At 33.5% G+C, this 20,901-nt stretch overlaps 14 protein-coding genes and 2 pseudogenes across 16 annotated transcripts, besides 1 other annotated feature; 4 read left to right on the top strand and 12 right to left on the bottom strand.

Annotated features, from left to right (window-relative positions):
* Nucleotides 1–9,934: part of a mobile genetic element that runs on past the window's edge.
* TVAGG3_0582530 (KilA, N-terminal/APSES-type HTH, DNA-binding family) lies at nucleotides 13–852 on the bottom strand (the record flags this gene model as incomplete). Its single annotated transcript, XM_051239208.1, has 1 exon — nucleotides 13–852. One exon carries the CDS (start codon nucleotides 850–852, stop codon nucleotides 13–15), a length of 840 nt encoding a protein of 279 aa, XP_051097032.1.
* Nucleotides 941–1,552, bottom strand: TVAGG3_0582520 (organellar and viral DNA polymerase type B; the record flags this gene model as incomplete). The annotated part of the gene is made up of 1 exon (XM_051239207.1): nucleotides 941–1,552. One exon carries the CDS (start codon nucleotides 1,550–1,552, stop codon nucleotides 941–943), a length of 612 nt encoding a protein of 203 aa, XP_051097031.1.
* Nucleotides 1,963–2,807, bottom strand: TVAGG3_0582510 (annotated as a pseudogene). Its single transcript has one exon. A coding segment is annotated over exon 1 (845 nt).
* TVAGG3_0582500 (uncharacterized protein) lies at nucleotides 3,240–3,902 on the bottom strand (the record flags this gene model as incomplete). Its single annotated transcript, XM_051239206.1, has 1 exon — nucleotides 3,240–3,902. The coding sequence occupies one exon, from the start codon at nucleotides 3,900–3,902 to the stop codon at nucleotides 3,240–3,242; it is 663 nt and encodes a 220-aa protein (XP_051097030.1).
* On the bottom strand, nucleotides 4,022–4,258 carry TVAGG3_0582490 (uncharacterized protein; the record flags this gene model as incomplete). The annotated part of the gene is made up of 1 exon (XM_051239205.1): nucleotides 4,022–4,258. One exon carries the CDS (start codon nucleotides 4,256–4,258, stop codon nucleotides 4,022–4,024), a length of 237 nt encoding a protein of 78 aa, XP_051097029.1.
* Nucleotides 5,088–5,948, bottom strand: TVAGG3_0582480 (uncharacterized protein; the record flags this gene model as incomplete). Its single annotated transcript, XM_051239204.1, has 1 exon — nucleotides 5,088–5,948. The coding sequence occupies one exon, from the start codon at nucleotides 5,946–5,948 to the stop codon at nucleotides 5,088–5,090; it is 861 nt and encodes a 286-aa protein (XP_051097028.1).
* On the bottom strand, nucleotides 5,974–6,558 carry TVAGG3_0582470 (His-Me finger endonucleases family; the record flags this gene model as incomplete). The annotated part of the gene is made up of 1 exon (XM_051239203.1): nucleotides 5,974–6,558. The coding sequence occupies one exon, from the start codon at nucleotides 6,556–6,558 to the stop codon at nucleotides 5,974–5,976; it is 585 nt and encodes a 194-aa protein (XP_051097027.1).
* TVAGG3_0582460 (phage tail repeat-like family) lies at nucleotides 6,708–7,292 on the bottom strand (the record flags this gene model as incomplete). Its single annotated transcript, XM_051239202.1, has 1 exon — nucleotides 6,708–7,292. One exon carries the CDS (start codon nucleotides 7,290–7,292, stop codon nucleotides 6,708–6,710), a length of 585 nt encoding a protein of 194 aa, XP_051097026.1.
* TVAGG3_0582450 (uncharacterized protein) lies at nucleotides 7,312–7,464 on the bottom strand (the record flags this gene model as incomplete). The annotated part of the gene is made up of 1 exon (XM_051239201.1): nucleotides 7,312–7,464. One exon carries the CDS (start codon nucleotides 7,462–7,464, stop codon nucleotides 7,312–7,314), a length of 153 nt encoding a protein of 50 aa, XP_051097025.1.
* TVAGG3_0582440 (uncharacterized protein) lies at nucleotides 7,484–7,885 on the bottom strand (the record flags this gene model as incomplete). The annotated part of the gene is made up of 1 exon (XM_051239200.1): nucleotides 7,484–7,885. The coding sequence occupies one exon, from the start codon at nucleotides 7,883–7,885 to the stop codon at nucleotides 7,484–7,486; it is 402 nt and encodes a 133-aa protein (XP_051097024.1).
* A 210-nt stretch (nucleotides 9,935–10,144) lies between the features above and the next one.
* On the top strand, nucleotides 10,145–10,994 carry TVAGG3_0582420 (annotated as a pseudogene). Its single transcript has one exon. A coding segment is annotated over exon 1 (850 nt).
* A 3-nt stretch (nucleotides 10,995–10,997) lies between these two features.
* Nucleotides 10,998–11,240, bottom strand: TVAGG3_0582410 (serine threonine-protein phosphatase family; the record flags this gene model as incomplete). The annotated part of the gene is made up of 1 exon (XM_001301399.1): nucleotides 10,998–11,240. One exon carries the CDS (start codon nucleotides 11,238–11,240, stop codon nucleotides 10,998–11,000), a length of 243 nt encoding a protein of 80 aa, XP_001301400.1.
* Nucleotides 11,241–13,085: 1,845 nt separating this feature from the next.
* On the bottom strand, nucleotides 13,086–15,154 carry TVAGG3_0582400 (guanyl-nucleotide exchange factor protein; the record flags this gene model as incomplete). Its single annotated transcript, XM_001301397.1, has 1 exon — nucleotides 13,229–15,016. One exon carries the CDS (start codon nucleotides 15,014–15,016, stop codon nucleotides 13,229–13,231), a length of 1,788 nt encoding a protein of 595 aa, XP_001301398.1.
* A 426-nt stretch (nucleotides 15,155–15,580) lies between these two features.
* TVAGG3_0582390 (mucolipin family) lies at nucleotides 15,581–17,076 on the top strand (the record flags this gene model as incomplete). Its single annotated transcript, XM_001301396.1, has 1 exon — nucleotides 15,897–17,048. The coding sequence occupies one exon, from the start codon at nucleotides 15,897–15,899 to the stop codon at nucleotides 17,046–17,048; it is 1,152 nt and encodes a 383-aa protein (XP_001301397.1).
* Nucleotides 17,077–17,270: 194 nt separating this feature from the next.
* TVAGG3_0582380 (uncharacterized protein) lies at nucleotides 17,271–17,756 on the top strand (the record flags this gene model as incomplete). The annotated part of the gene is made up of 1 exon (XM_001301395.1): nucleotides 17,271–17,756. The coding sequence occupies one exon, from the start codon at nucleotides 17,271–17,273 to the stop codon at nucleotides 17,754–17,756; it is 486 nt and encodes a 161-aa protein (XP_001301396.1).
* A 360-nt stretch (nucleotides 17,757–18,116) lies between these two features.
* On the top strand, nucleotides 18,117–19,015 carry TVAGG3_0582370 (uncharacterized protein; the record flags this gene model as incomplete). The annotated part of the gene is made up of 1 exon (XM_001301394.1): nucleotides 18,122–18,913. One exon carries the CDS (start codon nucleotides 18,122–18,124, stop codon nucleotides 18,911–18,913), a length of 792 nt encoding a protein of 263 aa, XP_001301395.1.
* Nucleotides 19,016–20,901: the final 1,886 nt, after the last annotated feature.

Below are 20,901 nucleotides of genomic sequence, written 5' to 3'. Positions count from 1 at the left end.
AAAGATTGAAATTTACTCTTCCTCTTTGAAGTTGTCAAAATACTCTGTTATTTTTTCCTTTAACAATGGCAAATCTTCTTTGAATGTAAGTATTGTACAACCTTTAATATCATAGTGTGTTTGAGGTAAATTATCTTGAACTATTTGTTTAACTTGTTCATTCGGTGTCATTGAAATCGGTAAGTTTTCGCGATAGAACCAATTTCTGTCAGATTTGTAAATCTTAGCAAGGTCGTAAAAGCTTTTGTTGTTTCTTCTGACTAAATGCAACATAACCATATCTCTGTCTTCTTCATTTTCCATCTCTTCAGTATAAATCATATACTTATAGTTCTTTTCCTTTCCTTTTGGTACCGAACGTGGTATTCTTTTCTGAATGCTTTTGTCTTTTGCTTCAAGCTTGTTCTCTAGCTCTTCACGTTCTTGTCTATGAATTTCGTCAAGAAGTCTGTAAATATACCAAGCATAACGAGGCGAAGCCCACATTGCAACAGCATTTACAAGAAGTCTATGTACATAATATCCTCTCAAACCGTTTGGCAATTTTTCACGATTTTCATAGAGTTTTGGCGACTGGGGTTTTTTCCCTACTCGCTGTTCTTCACTGTTTTCAGAAAAAAGTATGTCTCGCTGTGCTTCGCTCAAAAGTTCTTGTGTGCTTTGGTTCCTAAACCAGTCTTTAGGAAGCTTAGTATCTGGAGCATAACATGCTGTCAAAATACTTTGCATTTGGTACATATCGTCTTTGACCGAACGAATGAGACGTAACTGTTTGTTAAACCGAACCCACTCGTATTCTTCATTTATAGCTTCATGGACTATAACTGTTGTTGTGTTCTCTGTTGTTGACATATCTGTCTTTACATACAAAATAAAAAAATTTGTTAGAAAAAAATTAGCGTTATTTTCTGACTTTCACAAAAGACCAAAAATAAACGCTTTACATGTATTTTTCAGCAACTTCGTCAAATAATTTTATAGCTTTATCTATCTCATCTACTTCAAACGTTTCTTTACCTTTTATGGGAGCACCATACATTTTCTCAAACTTTTCAAGTAGTTCTGTTTCTGCAGCTCTCATATCATTAACAAACACAACCTTGACTCTATTGACTGTACTGTCATATCTTTGAGTTATATTATATGTTCTTCCTATCTTATATCTCTTTGTATTGAAGTCCTTCGGTTTCTGAACGATGTAAAGTAAGCCTTCACTGCAACGTTCCGTATCGAATGAACCATATGTTATGAAGTTATATCCAACAACTGGGTCTAACCATAACAAAACTATTGGTATAAGACTTTTGTCGATGAGATATGCTGTAGTTCCATAGAATCTTACCGATATCATAAGCTCAGGATTTCTTGTCAAAATTTTCTGAGTAGAAGCAATTCTAACCCAGTCCTTTGTTTTCTTTCCAGATGGTGTTATAATGTCTGACAAAGAATATTTGTTGTATTTCTTTGAGTATCTTACGTTTAAATCACCTATTCTAACCACTTTGGTGTCATTGTCTATCTTTCTAACTGTTTCAAACTCAATGTTTGACATATCTGTCTTTACATACAAAATAAAAAAATAAATAAAAATAAAACTAACTTTATTTTTTCTATCTTAAGGAAATTCATGATTTTCATACGGAATCCCTTCTCTCGGTTTTCCGAGGGAAGCAACCATATGTCATTTTACTCAGAATTTTGTTGCTGAATTCAATAAAAATATATTTTAGGTGAAGAGGTGAGATCTCACCCGTTTTCTCACCCGTTTTCTCACCTCATGAATTTTCATGATTTCATCGTACATGTTTTGTCAAGACTTCATCGTACATGAATTTTCATGATTTCATCGTACATGTTTTGTCAAGACTTCTTCGTAATGAGCGTAAATCAGACAAAAATAATGTTTAGGTGAAGAGGTGAGATGTCACCCGTTTTCTCACCTCTTTTTTCACCTCAGTTATTTTATAAGCGTTTTACATGAATTGTACGATGTATATTTGAAATCTTAAACAGTTTCGTTGCTTCTATTTCTTCTTTTAGTATGTCAAAAGTTTTAACAATGCCGAAGGTTTCTTTATACTTCTTCTTGACGTCAGATAGAAGGAAATCTTCTGCAGTTGGATAGTTTTTGTTCAGAAATTCTAACATGTCCATTTTATTTTCTGCTGGCTTTTCTGCTTCTTTCTTTAAATCTGCATAGTCGTTTCTCATTCTTTCTATCTCTTTGACGGAGTAGTTATATTTCCTAATTGCTGCTTTACATTTAGAACATTGCGGGTTCATTTTTGCGTTATATTCTGAAACCTTACCTGCTAAAACAACTAAGGCGTCAATGGTTTTCTTCATCTCAAACATAGCGGGTCTTATCTGTTCATTCCATACCTTACCTCTTCTGTCTTTATCTCTTATCTGCCATACACATTTTGCAGCTAATGAAACAAAGTTGTCGTATGTCTTAAATTCTTCAGATTTGTAAAGGTCAGAAATATTTTTATAAACCATGTCGCAATCTTTGTCCATAACCTTATGGTTGCAATGAAAACCAAGGAATTCATAATTTACCTTTCGTATGAACTTCTTTATTTCTACTGAGTCAGTTGGTTTCACTTCAATTTCGTCAAATTCGGGAATGGTTAGTTTTTGTTGCTGAATTTCAGGTAGTTTAGGCAAATGGTCAATAATGTCCTGCATTTCATAAAGATACTGTTCATTTTCTTCATCTTTCGCACTACAGTCTAAATCTCCTTGGAGAAGTTCTTGCTTTATCTTCTGGATTTCTGTTTCGAAAGTATATGAAGAAGGAATGAAGCTTTTCATTTCTACTAACATTGAAGTTGGGTTCATGACTAGCGAGTTTGGTGCTGTTGTTGCTAACATGTTCTTACAATAAAAATAAAAAATATTTTTTAAAAAAAACTAACTTTATTTTTTATTTCGGGAAAATTCATGAAAATTCAACGGGTGAGAAAAGAGGTGAGAAAACAGGTGAGATCTCACCTCTTCACCTAAAATATATTTTTGCCGAATTCTGTATAAAATTCATGAAAATTCAACGGGTGAAAAAGAGGTGAAAAAACAGGTGAGAAAACGGGTGAGATCTCACCTCTTCACCTAAAATATATTTTTGCTGAAAAATGACCAAATTTCATGAAAATTCAACGGGTGAGAAAAGAGGTGAGAAAACAGGTGAGATCTCACCTCTTCACCTAAAATATATTTTTGCTGAAAAAATGGTTCATTTACTCACAATATTTTTGTACAAAACGACCCCAAACTTTTAACTTCTTTTCTGCAGCTTCTAATGCTATCTTAGCGAGTTCATATTCTCTAAATTCTCTCTTTAAATCTTCTTGTTCCCATTGGTCTAGTTCGTATGGAGAATCTCTATAACCAGAACATATCTCACGTTCATGTTCTATTTGTTTAAGCACATTTTTTCTAACTTCTTGTTCGAACAAAGGTTTTGCATTCTCTACTGTATCTTCAAGTTCTTCTTCATCTAATTTCTCATGAACTTTCTTGTCTATGGAGTCCAGAATTTTTCCAACTGCTATACAATATTTTGGAGAAGCCCACATTGCTATATAGTTTACGAGTCTTGGGTCTACATACATTCCTCTAACCTGTTTGATTTCATCAGGAATTCCTGCATGAATTTTGTATAAAAAGCAACCCGCTGTTTTCCGCGGGTTGGTATATTCTTCACAAAATGCCTTAAAATACTCTTCCCAGGACTTATTTTCCAACAACCTTCTAAAGTCTTTCCTAAACTGCTGACACATCTTTGTTGCATTTATATAACCATCCTTGTCTCTACGTAAGACTTCAATACCGTTGTAAGTGCCTTTTGTGAATGTTTCGCCATTAGATTTGTTCGTGAACGTTTTTGCTTCGACTGACATTTCTGTTCTTACAATAAAAATAAAAAATATTTTTTTTAAAAAAACTAACTTTTTTTCTGTCTTAAGGAAATTCAAGAGGGTGAAAAAACAGGTGAGAAAACGGGTGAGATCTCACCTCTTCACCTAAAATATATTTTTACTGAATTTAGCAACAACTTTCTCTCAATTGGAGCTGTGGCATACTCTTTGCGTAAGCGGTTCAGACCTTCTTCGAACTCTTGGTCTCTCTTCGATTTGGATTGAGGTGGAAATTGGTAGTAATTTGGTGGAGGGACTTGCTGGAACTGAGGTGCAGGGGCTGGTGCTTTAGGTTCCTCTGGTTTGGGAATGGGCTCGGTTGGTGGGACGTCGGACATTCGTTTGTGGCTTAACCGTCGGACCACAAACGATAAAAATCTCTGCTACTAGCAGTACTTCTACTGACAGTAGCAGTACCTTTACTGACAGTAGCAGTACTTTTTCTGACAGTAGCAGTACTTTTTCTGACAGTAGCAGTACTTTTTCTGACAGTAGCAGTACTTTTACTGACAGTAGCAGTACTTTTACTGACAGTAGCAGTACTTTATCGTCGAAAACCCTCTCAAATTTTCCTTTTTACTGCAACTAGCAGTACTTTTACTGACAGTAGCAGTACTTTTTCTGACAGTAGCAGTACTTTTTCTGACAGTAGCAATGGACAACATCGAGCCATTAGATGAGGCAGTTTACCTAATTGAAATTAACGAGCTTGTTAAAGACTACTTGCGCAAGGTCATGAAGCCCAAGGTCAAGTTCACCACTATTTCTGGAAGGGCTGCCTTGAATCTCGAGACTTCGACTGGAATTCCAATTGAGGTACCAGACGGGACAGCCTACGACGACATAAAGGACGCCAAAAGAGAAGCTCTTGTTAAGTTCCTAAACAAACGTCCTTGGATACAACTTCCAAACAGAGAGAGTCCAATTCCACGAATTATACAAATTCTCAGAGCACTGTTCCACTTCTCGGGTCAGCCGTTCTACATAACCTCAGAAGGCGACATCCAACCAGTTCAGTAAACATCTCATTTTAACTCACTTTTTTATGTTTTTTGTGAAAGTGTCAAAAATAAATTGTTTTCATGAAAATTCAACGGGTGAGAAAAGAGGTGAGAAAACAGGTGAGAAAACGGGTGAGATCTCACCTCTTCACCTAAAATATATTTTTCAATACTTTTTCAGCACTTTTCCGTAGTTGTATATGAAAGACAATTCGAGATAAAAGTCATAGTACAATGGTATAATATGCTGCACACCGTTTGTTGTGAACCAAACTTGAAAGTCAGAGAAACTGTTACTAGGTGGTTCGTAGAATTTAGAAGCAAAGTCATAAAAGTCCTTACCAATACAAAGAAAACTGTTGTTGCTTGAACTGAAACTTGCATGACACATGACATTTTGAGGGTCAAACACGTTTCTATAAACTGTCAAATCTGCTGGTGGAAGTATAAATTTAAATGGACCATCTGGTGGTAATGGTTCGTTCTGGTTTAGTAACCGAAGAAATTGTGCCCAAGAACGTTTGTCTACTCCCCAAAATAAAAACTCTGTATCTCTTGGAGGGTTAATTTCAATCTTTTGAAATGAAACGGTGGAGTTCATCTTGTCATATTCTAGTTTCAGATAGTATGTTCCATTTTGTAAAGAGTCGTATTTTTCTTGAAATTCCCAATAATATTTGTTTATTTGAGTTTGAAAGTCATTTAGAGTTTTCTCAAGACTTTCGTCTGAACGAATTGTAAAGATTCTCATTTCGTCAAATTTGTCTATTAGACCATCATCACCTTTATACTGCCCATGAAAATATACTGCGAACATAAATGCGTTAGTTCTATTTGAAAACAAAACTCTTCTAAATCCTATTGCCTTTGCATCTGAAGGACTTTGAAGCCAACGAATTGGATAGTCAAACCTGTAAGCTCCGGATGAAATTTCTTCATCTGAAATAGTCCTACCAGCATTTGTATAGATATAGTCTAACGGTTTTGTATCTGCTACTTTTGTTCTTTGTTTTTCAACCTGAAGCATTTAATATATGTAAAAATATACTGTTTTAAAATGGTATGCCATATAGCTTCTTGAATTTGTTAAGAAGTATTTGAACGCATTTTCCATCTGTATCTCTAGTGTTTACATAAGCATAGCCTGCCTTAGTAAAATATACTTGTAATTTCCTATAGTTTACGCCGGTATAAAAGTAGAAAGAGTCTTGTTCTTCGCTATAGTAGTAAAACTCAAACGTATGCTTGCCATAGTCTGTAATTTCAATTGTTTCATCTTCTAGTTCGTCGACAAATTCGAATACTATATCTCCAAATTTGCCTTTGTTCTTATTGTTTTCAGAACGAGTGACCCAACGTAAGTTTTCAAGTCTATTGTCGTTTCTTATACGGTTTATGTGGTCTACAAAAGGTAAATTGTTAGGGTTCGGTATAAAATGAGTTGCAATGACAACATGTTTAAAATAGTGTTTTCCACCCATCTTCATAATAGCATATCCGTTATTTCCCTCCCATTCGCTTAAAACTCTTTTTGTCTTTTTGTTTCTGACTTCAAATGACTCACAACAGTGAATTTCATATTTCTCATCTAACAAACAAGTTTCCCAACGGTCTTCTCCAACAAACTCAGCGTACATTTCAAATAAAATAAAAAAATATACTGTTTTAAAAATGTTTTATTTCATGCAATGTTTTACTTCTCATCTGTAACAAACAAGTTTCCCAACGGTCTTCTCCAACAAACTCAGCGTACAGTTCAAATAAAAATAAAAAAATGTTTTTTTCTTTACTTTACATAGCCACCTGCTACTAGAAGTCTTTGACGCCAACCCATACCAGCTAATGAAGGTTGACTTGGTTTAGTTCCAATACTAAACTTTGGTTTTGGTTTATCTTCAGTTTTTGGTTTTTCTTCTTCTATCTGTTTTTCGTCACTTTTTGGTTCCTTTGACTTTACCTCACTTGCAGGTATGGTTGTGTCGTCAACATCTTCATAAATATCATATGCCATTTGTTTTTGTTTTCCTTTCAACTTTTTGTGTTTGTTGTAAAGTTTAGAATATTTCGACTCTAAGTCAATGAGATGTTCTATAATGAACTGTTGGTCAGTGAAGTAAACTTTTCCATCTGTTGTCTCGAAAGCTCCTTCAGACTTCAATATTTTATTTGTGAGAGTCTGTTTCTTTTTTGAGATACTAGCCGTTCCATTTCTATGAAAAGTGACTTTATAGTTAGGGTTTGTATTTCCAGACCTGGCACTTTCTATTATTGAATTTTTCTCTTCATCTGTAAGTTCTTTGACAGGTTTTGACAATGGTTCTGAACTTTTTGTTTGTGGTGTCAAATCTACGGTTTCAACTTCTTCGGTCATTTCATCTCAGTAAAAAATTTTAGTTTGGTTTGTTTTCAACTGGTTGTTGTTGTTTTTTAAGTCGGTCTAAAACTTCCTGAGGTATAGGAAGAACTTGACAAACACGTGGTGTAACTGCTGGAAGTCGACAAATCCATCTTGAACCCATTTGTCTCAATGCTGTATTGTTCATTTCATCTCAGTAAAAAAATTTACATTCCCCACGTTTGAGGCGGTTGCGGTTGGTTATTGTTTACCCACTGTTGTGCATGGTTATATCCTCTGTTAAAGAATCTTTCACCTTGGTCCATATAGTGTCCTGCTTGGTTATAGTAGTCATTTGCTTTGTTATAATAGTTTCCTGCTTGTCTTCCTACATTGTCCATCCATCCTTGAACCTTTCCTCTTGTTTCAGGATTTGGAATAAGATTTGTTGCATCTCGTGCTACATCCCAACCTTTCTGTACAGTTTGTATAATAGGTTGTGCTTTCTCTTTAAGTATACCTAATGTACTCAAAATCTTCCTTCCAACTCCAAATACACCTCTGGCTATTGTTCCCACTGCGGGTAAAAATCTGGATGCAACTCCTGCTAATGCGCCAAATAAACCCATTTCTTATAGGGTAAAAAATGACGAATTCAAACAAGGACCCCTATGTTTCTAAAGCGACAAAGAAAGCACTCATGATAAAAATCTTTAGTTCAACACCAAATGCTTGGTTTATGGATATCTTGGAAAACATTCCGAGAGTTAGAACAGATGGACCTCCATACTGGTTAATATTTGTTGGTCAAAACACAAGATACTGTGAAGCCATACCATTATGGTCCAAAAATATTTTAGATGTGAAAACTGCTTTGACAATATTCGTTGACAAATACCATCCAACAAAACTGACATCTGACTGTGAAAGTTCTTTCAAATCAGATGATATTAAAAACTATCTGCGTTCAAAAAATGTAAACCAATATTTCATTGTCGACCAAAACCATTCTGCTCTTGGTGTCATTGACGGTTGTATAAAAATATTAAGAGACTTAAACCAACCACAAGGTGGTGAAGCAAATGAAATGTCATATGACGACAAATATAGACACTTCTCCATGGCAAAGATGAGACAAGTTTTAAATATTTACAATAGCCGTAAACAAAAAGGTTTGGGAAACCACTCCCCCGAAGAAATGAAAAACAACCCCGACTTAGAGAAAGACTTTATATTTAACAATTTAGTCAAAAGGGATGAACAAGAAAGAATGCCAGGCTTCAAACTTCAGAAAGGTGACAAAGTAAAAATAGAAATACCTAAACGCGACCCATATGAAAATACTATTGACTATGACAACAATGGGAACCCGACAGGTACTCACATTCGTGTTCGTAAAAATAGAAGAAAGTATACAAGAATATTATGAAGTTTTAGGCAAACATGGCAAAATGTACAGACTGCAAGCAGAAGATAAAACTACTATTGTCAGACCTCGTTTCAAACTTGTCAAAGTTCAAGGTGGTATACTTTCAAAGACAGTTCCTAACAAATATAAGACAACTCCTGACGAATATGCTAAAGAAGTTGAAAATGACGACTAAGCATTTCTTACCATGCGTAAACTGTCATGTAAGGTGGCATGTAGTCTTTACTTTGTCCCGTTGTTTGCGTATACCCTGAAACGAAATGTGTATGGTTTCCTCCTACCTCAGTGTTACTCAGGAAACAATTTATAGCAAACTGAACGTTGTCTTTAACATCATATCCTTTACCTTTTGTCATTCCTGTCCAATCCCAATATTTATGCCTATGCCACCTTCTTGAGATGTAGTTAAACTTACGTAGTGACTGTGCGCAGGTAAATTTGCACCTGAAATCGTTTTACTTCCACCTGTTTCCTTTGAAGAGTTTGCACAATACAAAAACCTGTCGACTATTTGAGTCCAAGTTCCAAAACCAAGTACTACTTCTGGTCTGGTAGAGTTCATTGACGTATAAATAGAACCTATAGGATATACTGTTTGAAGTATTTCTGTCTTTAATGTTTGAAGCTCTGTTTTGTCAGCTTTTTTATCATATAAATCTTGAGCAGTGAATTTAACATTGTTTTCATCCTCCATGACATAGACATTTCTACATCTAGTGTATTTCATCGTCGTTATGTCTTCATCCGATGTTAAACCTTGTGGAAAGTTAGGAGGTTTCCAAAGTAGTATATCCCCACCAGTTCCATCAGCTCCTTCAACCGTTCCTTCAATATTTTCTATACCAACAGTTGCGAAGAAATCGTGTGTATGGTTCTTATCTGCTTTCTTTTCAAGGCTAACGTTTAAGTCTGTTATTTCAGAAGATGTATGTGTATGTCCAACGTCACTTTTCCTGTTTAAGGTTTCTTGTAAGTTTGTAATATTTGCAATGGTATGTGTATGAGTCTTTTTAGAATATTCGTTTTCAGCTCTTGTCACTTCACTTGACATTTTATTGTCAACATATGTTTTGTCAGCTTTCTTTTCAACATCCTCTTTCGTTGCATATGTTGCATCTGCTCTGTCATGTTCTTCTTGAACTTTTTCAATGACATACTCTTTGTCAGCTTTGTTGTCAATATCTGCTTTCAAAAGAAGTTCATCTATAGGCTTCTCGTTTAAAGTTCCTTTTGTTGGATTTATACAGACAGTATGGTTCTTATTGTCTTGAAACAGAAACTCATCTGTCATTGGGTTCATTGTCAGTTTTAAGTTTCCTTCTTTCAATGACTCAGATATCTTAGAATAGTTTGAAAAGTTTGTTGTGTTCTTATTTAGAGCTTGCATAATGAGTTGTCGGTTGTGTTGTATTTCTCTTATGGAAGCAATATCTTTCGACATTTTTATTCTAGATAAAATATGCTTCCAATAGAAAAAGAAAATTCTAGAGTTGCTACAACTAAACCATTAGATGAACTTTTTACTAATGTCGGTCAAAAGTTTGAGACAGATACCGTAAAGCATGAAGGCTATCGTTTTGACTACCCATTGAGATGGCTAAGAGACCCATCCGTCACAAAAGCTATTGGCTTTCGTAGAATGAAGTTCATTTCAGAAGCCATACATGGTTTCCCATTTACGGTCGGTTTTGAAGTTCGATACTATAACAAAGAAAAACGTATGTATGAGAAATTTGAACAGGGAAAACTTTTACAAGTGAATTTGCTTGTAAACTTAGAAACAACTCTTCAAGCTTTTCAAGAAAAAATAAACGATATCTATCTCGAATATGCAAAACAGTATAACATTGACGAAGGAGAGTACCATCTCGATATTATATATGACAGGAAAAATGCAACTGTTAAAATCAATAGAATAGAAGACCTTGGAGAAAACGTTTATATTTCTACAAAATATAACAACTTGGCATGGTATAGATTTTTGAGGATGTTAAATCAGCCTGCAGAATATCCAGTACACCCGAACTTTTATGAAGTCGAAAACCCTAATGGAACATATGAAAATGTTTTCGACCCAGATGCTATTATAGTTCATGCTTCATTTTCTGGTGCGCAAAACTCTTTCTTATGTCTGATGAATGACTTTTACGAAAAACCTACAAAGTTAATATGAACCGCCGAGTGGAAGTATTTCAGACTTTCAAGTATGGTTTACTACAGATGGAAGAAAGAGAATAATTCCATTATACCATGCGTTTTACTTAGAACTTAGTTTCATATACAACTACTATCGAACGGTAAAAATATAATTTTTAATACGGTTGAGGTGTTGGATTTGGTTGCCAACTAGACTGTGGTGCAGGTTCAGGCTGTTGTATAACAGGAGCTTGTTCTTCTGGTTCAGGGTCTTTAGGTATAATACCAACGAACTGACCTACTCTTTTACCAATATTTTTGACTCCGTTCCAAATTCCTCTTCCGACAGATTTTATTCCATTCCATATACCTCTTCCAACTCTTCTGAAGAAGTTTCCAATACTACTGAAGAAACCCATTTACTATATGTAAAAATCTAATGTTCCGCCTAGTCTCTTACGTTTCCTGTTGAGTTCCATGGCATTCTTTAACTGGAAGCTCATACATTCTGTTTCTCCTCTGGTAGAAAACATATTCTGGGTCAACTCCTGTGTTCGCGTCATCTGCATAAAGTTGTTTATATCCCACTTCAGGGTTTGTATAAAACTCTTTCCATCTCATATTTGCATACCATGGTGGCAAACCTAACGCAGCGTCATTTGACATGGCAGTTTGCATTTGTACATCTGTTGGCACTTGACCATAGTTTGCCATTGCAGTTTGTATTCTAACTTCATTTGGAATATTCTCTGGGTTTGGTTGTCCAGGTTGCTGTGCATTCGCTAAGTTCTGTGCGTCCATTTAATATTAGATAAAAATATCTCTTACGAGTACATATACTGAACATTTGCAGGCATTGGTTCATCTTCATATTCTCTGTACTTTTCTGCCACGTCAAATAAATAAATGACACAATGGAAAAAACCTAAAACAAGTAGTCCTATTTCAAACCACATTTACTTACTAATAAAATTTCTTTATTGTGACACTTTCTCCAGTTTATAGGACCTCTCTCATATTCTATCTTGTCATATATAAACTCATAGTCATGTATGTCCTCTAACCATCTCATAACGGTTTCCAAACCACTTTTATCGGATGTAAAGTAAAAGCATGGATGGTTATGTATAACGTCTAAAGTTTCTAAAGAGTCTCTCAAAGTCCAGTCTACTTGGTATTGAAAATCCCATGTGTTATAGAACGGCGGGTCCACTATAAAGAAAACATTTTCCTTGTCTTTATATTTTTCATACAAATCTGTCCAATGACATCTCACAAACTCTATACCCTCAATATATTTTTCTATGTCCTCTTTGAAAACATTTGTATAGTTAAGATATAAAACTTTTGACATAAGTGTTTCAATGTCATGAACTCTTATAGCACCACTATATAATAGTCTAGCAGATATACTATCCCAGTCTATATATTCTGCTTTTTTCAAAACCTCTCTCACAATATTTTTCTTATCTAATGGTATACGTTCCATCTTACCTATAGGTATCTTTTCTTTTAACTCTTTCAATATATTGTTTGTGTCTGGTATATGTTTGAGACGGTCCATATAGTTGTCGAAGTCATTGCATATAATCTTTGAGTCTGGAAATATTATATGGCACAAATGGGATATATAGAAACTTCCACCGAACAAATCTACAAATGTTAGACCATTCGGTAGTTTCTTAAGTTCTCTCAATATAATATCTTTACATCTACTCTTATTTCCAAAGAATGGTAACGGTGGTTTTGTAAAATTCATTTATATATAATAATAAAAATGTTTTTACTCGAAAAGTGACAAAACATGAAAACATATATAATTTGTGAAAAGCGACACATTATATAATGTTTTCGACCCAGAAGACTAACAATTTTCCGAATAAAAACTTCATTTATACTAAACATCTTCAGGGCTAGAAGGCACGAAGTGCCTGGAAGCCCCACTACCTTTTTTTTTTTTTTTTTTTTTTTTTTTATTTGGCTGAGAATAGTATGAAAAAAAGTTTAGAGAAAAAGAAAATTCCCATAATTCAATCTGATCTAAACAAAAACCACATCCAAAGAATATAGACTCGAAAATAATGTATAAGTAGGAGTCAGATCTATAATTGTCGTAGAAATTACATAGTTTTTTCCAATTTCTAAAACAATTCTTCAGTTTTATTGTTGATTACACATAAAAACAGAATTTAAGTGTAGGTGTATAGTATATTACGCATGACAAAATATAGTATTTACTGTTAGAGAAAATAGTATTTTTTTTCCTTTCATCTAACAGTTTGAATTATTGCTGTATATATATTAATTTAAGTATGCTCGATATAGGCTACTTTATTTATAAAAATTTCTTGAAATAAAAATTCGAAAACTAATATTGATTTAATACAAACATAATAGCAACAATTTATTAACCTGAAGATGCATCATTTTCAATATCAAGAGAAAGCTCATAAAGATAAGTAGAATCAAGGAATGGAAGTACATCTAACTTATCCTGAACTTGAATAATGGGTAGGAAGTAATACTTATGCTTCTTAAATGACAGAAATGCTTCTATGTATGAAAATGTCTTCAATGACTTTGAGATATTTAACATTCCGTCAATTGTATTCTTTTCTACATCGCAGTACTTGAATATATCCGAAAGAAGGATTCCGAGGTAAGGAATAATCGGTTTTTCTGTCTTTTGGGATGATTCATGTAATTCTCTAATCAATTTCATGTTGGAACCACCTTCCATGAAGATCTTATGCACTTTGTTGAAGAAATCTCGCTCTTTCTTTGGAAGTTGGCTGAAATGATTATGTAATCTGAAAACTTCTGGGGATTCAAAGCCTCCGAGTATGGCGTATGTATCGCAGTAGTTCTGTAAATCGAAAAGGCATTGCATTACATCAATGAAATATGTCATGAGCTTAACTCTTTCTTCTGATTTTGGACTCATAATGATAAGTGTCGAAACCCATTTAGAAATAAGGTTCATATGGTCAATAATACTGACAATGTTAGGGCTTCTATGCTTCAAACGAGGATTCTGCCAACTTCCGTTCAATAATTCAGATCTTTCTACGGCATAATACCTCGAAGAAGTCCAGACAGTTATTTGCATCGATACTTCAAGTGCTGGCAAGTCTGTAATCTTGAAGGATCCCGTCCAAAGTGAGGTACTGCAATTTCCTAAATCAACGGGAGGAAAAGTGACACCAAATGGAAGGGAAGCACTGTCACTTTCCGAAATTAGTGGCTCGGAGAGAGGGCAGTTTACGATTGACTTGACTTCCTTTTCGTAAAAAGATTTAATTGCCTCTATAATCGGCTGTTCTATTTCAGAGGATTTTGTCATCCAGTTTTGGATTAAATAAAAGCATGACATGGCTGCTTCTCTGTTTTCTTCTTTAACGCAACGACGGAATCTATCTCTGATATGAATGAACAATTGCTGTGATGAAACAACGCTTTTATATGTCAGAAGAAAAGCAGATTCAACTTCACTGTATTTTTCTGAATCTGGTGGTGATGTAAGTAGAAATATCAATTGCTTAAGCGTGGCTGCGCGAAGACATCCATTATTATCAAAAATCGGGGGAATATCTTCTGAATCATCTGATTTCAGATCGTCAATGTTTGGAGCACCGCCAATTGTGCGTGAAATTTCTTCATCTATAGCGGTCTTCCTTTCTTCATCTGTCATTTCAGTACAATTTTGGGTGAGATCCCAAAATCTTTCTGCTTTGCTTATACCGCGCTGTATCAAAAACGTGAGTTGCGATTTCTTCATATATGCAGGTATGTCCATAGGTGCATTCCATTCTGAAAGTAATGAAGTTTGAGTTCCTATTAAACCGAGTGTACGTAAGTGCTGTGAAATAAGTGATAAGAGAATTGGTTGCTGTATGAGTCTACTTGAAGGTAAATATAATCGTCCAAACTTTGCAGCTCTTGAAATCGGATTAACTCGTTCTTTATATTCTAAAATTTCAGGATTTTCTTTTATAGCTTGAGCATACCAGTGCGATCTATCTATAGTTTCGTCAGAAAAATAGTTCCTGCAAAAAAAATCGTATTCTGATGAAACAGGTAAAGGTTCTCTTTCGATCATAGGCTCATTTTCCTCTTCTTCATCAAGGAAATACATGGAATTTACATAAGATATAAAAGGAGATGATGACGGTGAAAGAGAACCTGGCAATGACATATTTTTCTGACATGTTTTTTTTTTGCCAAAAATCTTCCAAACATCTCTAATATAGAATTCATTAACAAACATTACTGGAATAAGATCATCTTTCAAATCGGAAACTTTGCAAAATCGAGTGAATATGGTAGATGATTGATGTATTGAGCACAAAATTATAAGTTTTACAATCATTGTAATACAAAAAGAATAGCTTTTACTCAAAACACAACATATTCAAACGAATACAGAAAAATGTCTATATTTTTATTTGTATCCCGAATGTTGCTCTAATTTCGATCTGATCTTTAAACATTGAACATAAAATCTGCTAACAAATTAGAGTGCTAACTCATTTGCCATATGGAAGAGTACAAATATTGGCCAATCCATGATCACTAAATTAATTGAGAAACAATTTACTGCTGTTATTTCTATCTCATAATTATCTATCATTCGGATGTAACGAAGATCCGATTTTTTTATCCAAAAATCATTCCGTTTCGACCTCATAATTTATACAATATATTGAATACTTGTCGGATATATTTTTGACACGGGGATAAAAATAATTGAGGGAGGCGTTCAGAAAGATAAAAAAAGCGATTAAAAATATCTGATGTCCTATAGATTACGTCTGAACTCCCAAATAGCATTTCAAAGTTTAATTCCTACGCGACGCGATGAGGAAGTTAGACTTCTTGCATCTCATCTGAAGAATGATGATTTATTTGGGAATAAAGATGAGAACTTTGAAACATGGAAACATGAATACATTGTTCCATGGAGCACATTGCTTGATATTTTTATCGTTTTACTTTATATATTCTTTGCACTTTCTTATCAATCAACAAAAATGAGTCTCGTTCACAATTTCAATCAAATTTTCGATAATTATTTTATGGGCGATGCAGATTCAGATACAGATGGCCTTACTTATCTGTACTATCATAACAAGTTTATTGATGTAGTTAAAAATGTCTCTGGACTATTTTTCACTTTTGTTGATTCATTCCCATCTCAAGAACCATTTCAACGGAGTTCAAATTTAACTATTACAGTTATGAAAAAAGGAAAACCAAATCAGCAATTTATTATTTGCCCAGAAAACTTATCGTTGGTCGAAGATATAGCAAATACTGCTTCTTCGTCGGTAGATTTTCGTGGTCTTATATGTGATGTTGACTACTTAATTAATAGAAGCGAGCCAAATAATATTATCATGATGACCATTAAGTACTCAATGACATTTCTCGATGTTGATGAATTAGGAATCATTGAATGGCGCTCGCGTCTACGAAAAACAGAAACCAAGATTATTGGTGGTAAAAAAGTTCAAGATAGGCTAAATGCAGAAGTATTTCCCATATCGATCTTAGTAGTTGATGCTATTGCTATGATATTTTCATTCTCAAGATTCATTTCTTTCTTCAAACATGCGAGACAATATGCAAAACAGAATTACGTTTCATTTTACAGAGCCGTTATGTGGAAAGTTGATCGCTGGGAACTTTTCAACCTGAGTTACCAGATCTTAACCTTCGTTTCAATTTTAACATTTTTAATCATCGTCGAAGATGATTTCGGAGCCCATAGATGGCTCTTATGTTTACTAGGAACTGCTGGATTCGTCCATTCTATGGGTCTCTTCAGATCCTTAAGAATGAAGGAAGAATTGTGGCTTGTGTCGCGTTTGACTGGCCGTAGCTTAGGCCAGTCATCAACGTTAGCATTTGGATTCGTTCCTATTTACCTCGGATTCGTTTTCATGGGTATCGCGTTTTTCGGATACTTCTGTAACGTATTCAAAGGATTTTTAAGAACAATTAAAGTTCTTTTCTCCATATTCCACTGTGACATTGTCATGGATACAGTCGAACTGGTGAAAGAATTTGCGGTTGTTCCAGATTGGTTAATTATTTCATATATTGTTGTATGGACCAATCTTACTTGTGGTATAATCATTAATGTTATCATTTCAATCGTCGAAGTTACATTGGATGTTTTGATCCATGAAGGCTTAGGCGCAACAACAACAAATAAAATTAAATAGAGTGTTTTTAATACATTATATAAAATCTAGCATGTGATATTGCTGACAATTTATTTTTTATGATATGAAGTTAAGTTAAGGCTAAATTCAAAATTAGAATTATGCGGAAAAACAAAATCCGGATATATGAGTTGTAAAAATATTTTGATTTGTATATTCTGATTCGAAATTAGTCAAAATATCGTTATGATGTGATGCAATGAATGAATACATTTGACAACAATGGATTTCATGGGAACTATCATTAATTCATCAATAAATTTTGTCAAGAGAGTTCCAGCAAAGAATATCGATTTCCTTACAGAACTAAAGAGCAAAAGCTCCCCGAAGATACAAACAAATGTAATGGAAAAACTCAAGACATGCTTCATCGATAGTTTTCGGGATTTAATCGACTACAGCATTCCTTACTTAGAGTCAACAGACCCAGACTACCAAGAATTTTCATCAGATCCGAAAATTCCTCTTTACGCAGCTGTTTCAAAGATCGTAAAGTCGACACAGTTTGAATGGGCTACATACCCAGGAGCCATAGTACTCATCAGACGTATTACAAATGGACACGATAAAAAAATCAGTGTCAATAATATGCAAAGACTTATGCTGATCTCATTATTACTAGCGGATAAGTTCATTGAAGACAGTCCTGCAAGCAATTATGACTTTGCGCATGCCTTAGGATATTCTTCAGTACTTTTTATTTTCTAACAAACAGGAATCAGTACAGAGTTTCGAGATTGAATATCTTGAATGTTTAAACTATAACGTATTTATCTCTCGACGTGACATTGAGTCCATTTTGATGGAATGGGGTATAGACATTGAATCTATACAACTTTCTTGAATAACGAAAATAACAGAAAATTTTCTACGTTACAGTTTTATTTGAATATTTTGTGAATGAATAAAATATTATCTCTTATCAACCATGAAACTTTTTGAGTATAAAAATCCTCACAATTATTTTTCAATGGTTCCAAACAAAAGTACAAAAATTTCTGGAATAGACTAATAATTTGTAGTACAATTCTTTTATAATTATTATTTTCATCGAATTTTTTTTATTCAAAAAAATGGCTGTTGTTGCTGCCGATGATGATAACAGCGAGGAGATGTCTCAAATTCATGAAGAGCCATTTCCAATACCACGTTTGATGAAAATACCAAATCCTAACCCAGCCTTAGTTCCAAAATACTCAGCCTTAACTGAAGATTTCAATTATGATCTATTTCAACTTTATTTCAGTCTTGTAAATTATCACGTGAAATCATATGATCTCAACCCAAATCAAGAATTCTCACCAGCTTTAGAAACATTTTGCACAGCATTCGATAACGAAGGTGACAACGAAGACGGTGAAGGTGAAGGCAAAAAGAAGCTTGATCCGAAGAAGTTAGCAGAGCCAGAATGTGTTATCGGTCGCAATCTTATAGTTAGAAAGTTCCTTCTTGAATGTCAGAAAAAATTCTTCGAATTAACAACAACCCCTTCGCTTACAAAGATTGCTGTCCTTCATAACGAGCTATTTTACGCATCAGAAGTTCTTAGACAGCATAACCCAGATCCAGAAATGATGAACTTCTGCGATATGCTTATGGCCGATACGTTCGATCTCTACAACGCAGTTATTAGTGACATTATCAATAACCAGTACTGGGGTGCAGGGAAATCTGTTGAAGAATTAATAAGTGATCTTCTAAAGAAAGAAATTCTTACAATCAGAAACTTGAACAGAGAAACATTCCAAAGAATGTCAACCTGCGCAATTCAGCGTGCATTAGATAAAGCTCCCCCAGCCCAAGCAGGAAAAATTAAGGGTTGGGCAAAGGATAATGATATTACAATCGACTCAGATGGCAAATAAGCTTATTCATCTTTCTTTTTCATTACCATGGATTTTTTTATTCATTTGTAAAATTATAAATATTAACAACACCATTTTTTATTAAATACATACTTACATACATTCTCATATAGCTGATTGTTATGCTAACCTTAAGACTTTTTATTATTTAGGGTGGCGGAAAGTGATGTGACGGAATAACAAAAAGTGTCTATTTGAGATCCTTTTATTATTGTAGCATAACTAAATAGTGTATATAAACAAGTATTTACTACAAAGTTTGCATAGTCTGATGTCTTTATTTGGTAGGGAAATAATAGACCTATTTACCATTCATTTCCAGGAATAAATTTTTTTTGCATGACCCCCTACCCATGGTTCTAAAATAGCATATTTTTCTAAAGCATAGGGACAGAAGACAGCTAGACAATTTTGAATAGCAGAACATCTAGGAGCATAGCTAGGAGATAATAAATGGACAACTTCCTTGCAAATCTGAGAAGGTAACGGACATGATTATTCAAGATTTGATCATGTCATAACTCACCCAATTTAGATGACACAAGCCTGAAATTTTAGCACTATTATGCTGATAGGCTATTGTGAATAAACAGATCACCGTTTCGAAATTTCAAAAATATTGCAAAATATGATAAGCTCAAAATTATTCAAGCATGTTGAAAAACAGATATTTTATTATATATGGCATAAATTTTCTAAATGTACTTTCTAAATAGAGCAATCTCAAAAAAGATATAATTCGAAATAATATAACTATTCTGAAGTGTATTATTCTTATAAAATGCATTCCAATGAGCACAGAAGCAGGAAAATATAGAATTTAAGCTTATTAGCTAAAAATATATAAAGAAATATGATTTTGTCATTTAACCATTTAATATATGCGTTTAGCAAATTTAAAATTGAATTTATTTCTTATTTAAATAATATTTAATAAGTTAGTTTATAATGAAATAGATAAATTAGAAATCTTTTTTGAATTGCGAATTTTTCAATATAGATTAGATATTATTATGCGTTATATATCAATGTATTAAGATGGAAATTATAATAAATTAAGCAATTTTGATTTGTTCAATGTGGAAAAGAGAAAAATATGATAAATTTGTATGATTGTTATGTTTTTGAGTGTGATCAATGGTTGCATTAATTATATAATGATGGGGAAAACATTACTATGGATGATTTGAAATTTCACTCATTTTTCTAGTTAATTGTCAAAATGGTATCAAAGCACAAGTTAAATAGCATGCAAAGTTGTTTGAATTATGTTACCACTACATGTAGATTATATTGCATCATGATATAATATTAAAAAATATGCTCTAGTATAAAAAATTATTATTGCAGAGCAAAATGTCATTATATATGAGTTTATCAGATATTACAGTAAACATTATAGTTAAAATAGCTAATTGTATTCTAATAATTGTAAAAATGGTTTTATAGTTTGAATTATTAAGTGATTCAGCAAATAGAGATATGATTTTCTAAAATAAGATTGTAAAAGAGTATTTATACATATGTGCAGATATATTTTCAAAATATATCTTACAGTGTGCATAAAAAATGATGAGATATTTTATTATCAATATTTTGTTTTAGAAAACTAATAACAAATTTAATCATTTATGTTATTTTTGTGTTATTATCAGTAGAGAGTGAAGACAGCAAACAGCCCTTGGGCTGACAGGCGATTAAATACTATAAAATCGAATTTTTGCTCCACTTCTAGTATAGTACAATGGTTAGGAAACATCCTAGAAAAACTTGTTTTGAGGTTCATTTGCCGAACGTAAAACTTTTTTTGAAAATCTAAATTATCAGAAAAATATATATGATATTTTATGCTTTTTAAAACAGACAATACATAAAGAGTAATAACCATTTAGTGTTATATAAAATATTTAGCTTTTTAAATTATTAAATTTTAATTCGTTAAATTTTGTTCAATTTTAGCATCTCATTTGGACTATAATTTCATAACA

This window comes from Trichomonas vaginalis, chromosome II (genome assembly GCF_026262505.1).
Source record: "Trichomonas vaginalis G3 chromosome II, whole genome shotgun sequence".
Lineage (NCBI taxonomy): Eukaryota > Parabasalia > Trichomonadida > Trichomonadidae > Trichomonas > Trichomonas vaginalis.
This window is presented reverse-complemented; position numbering and strand designations above follow the sequence as displayed.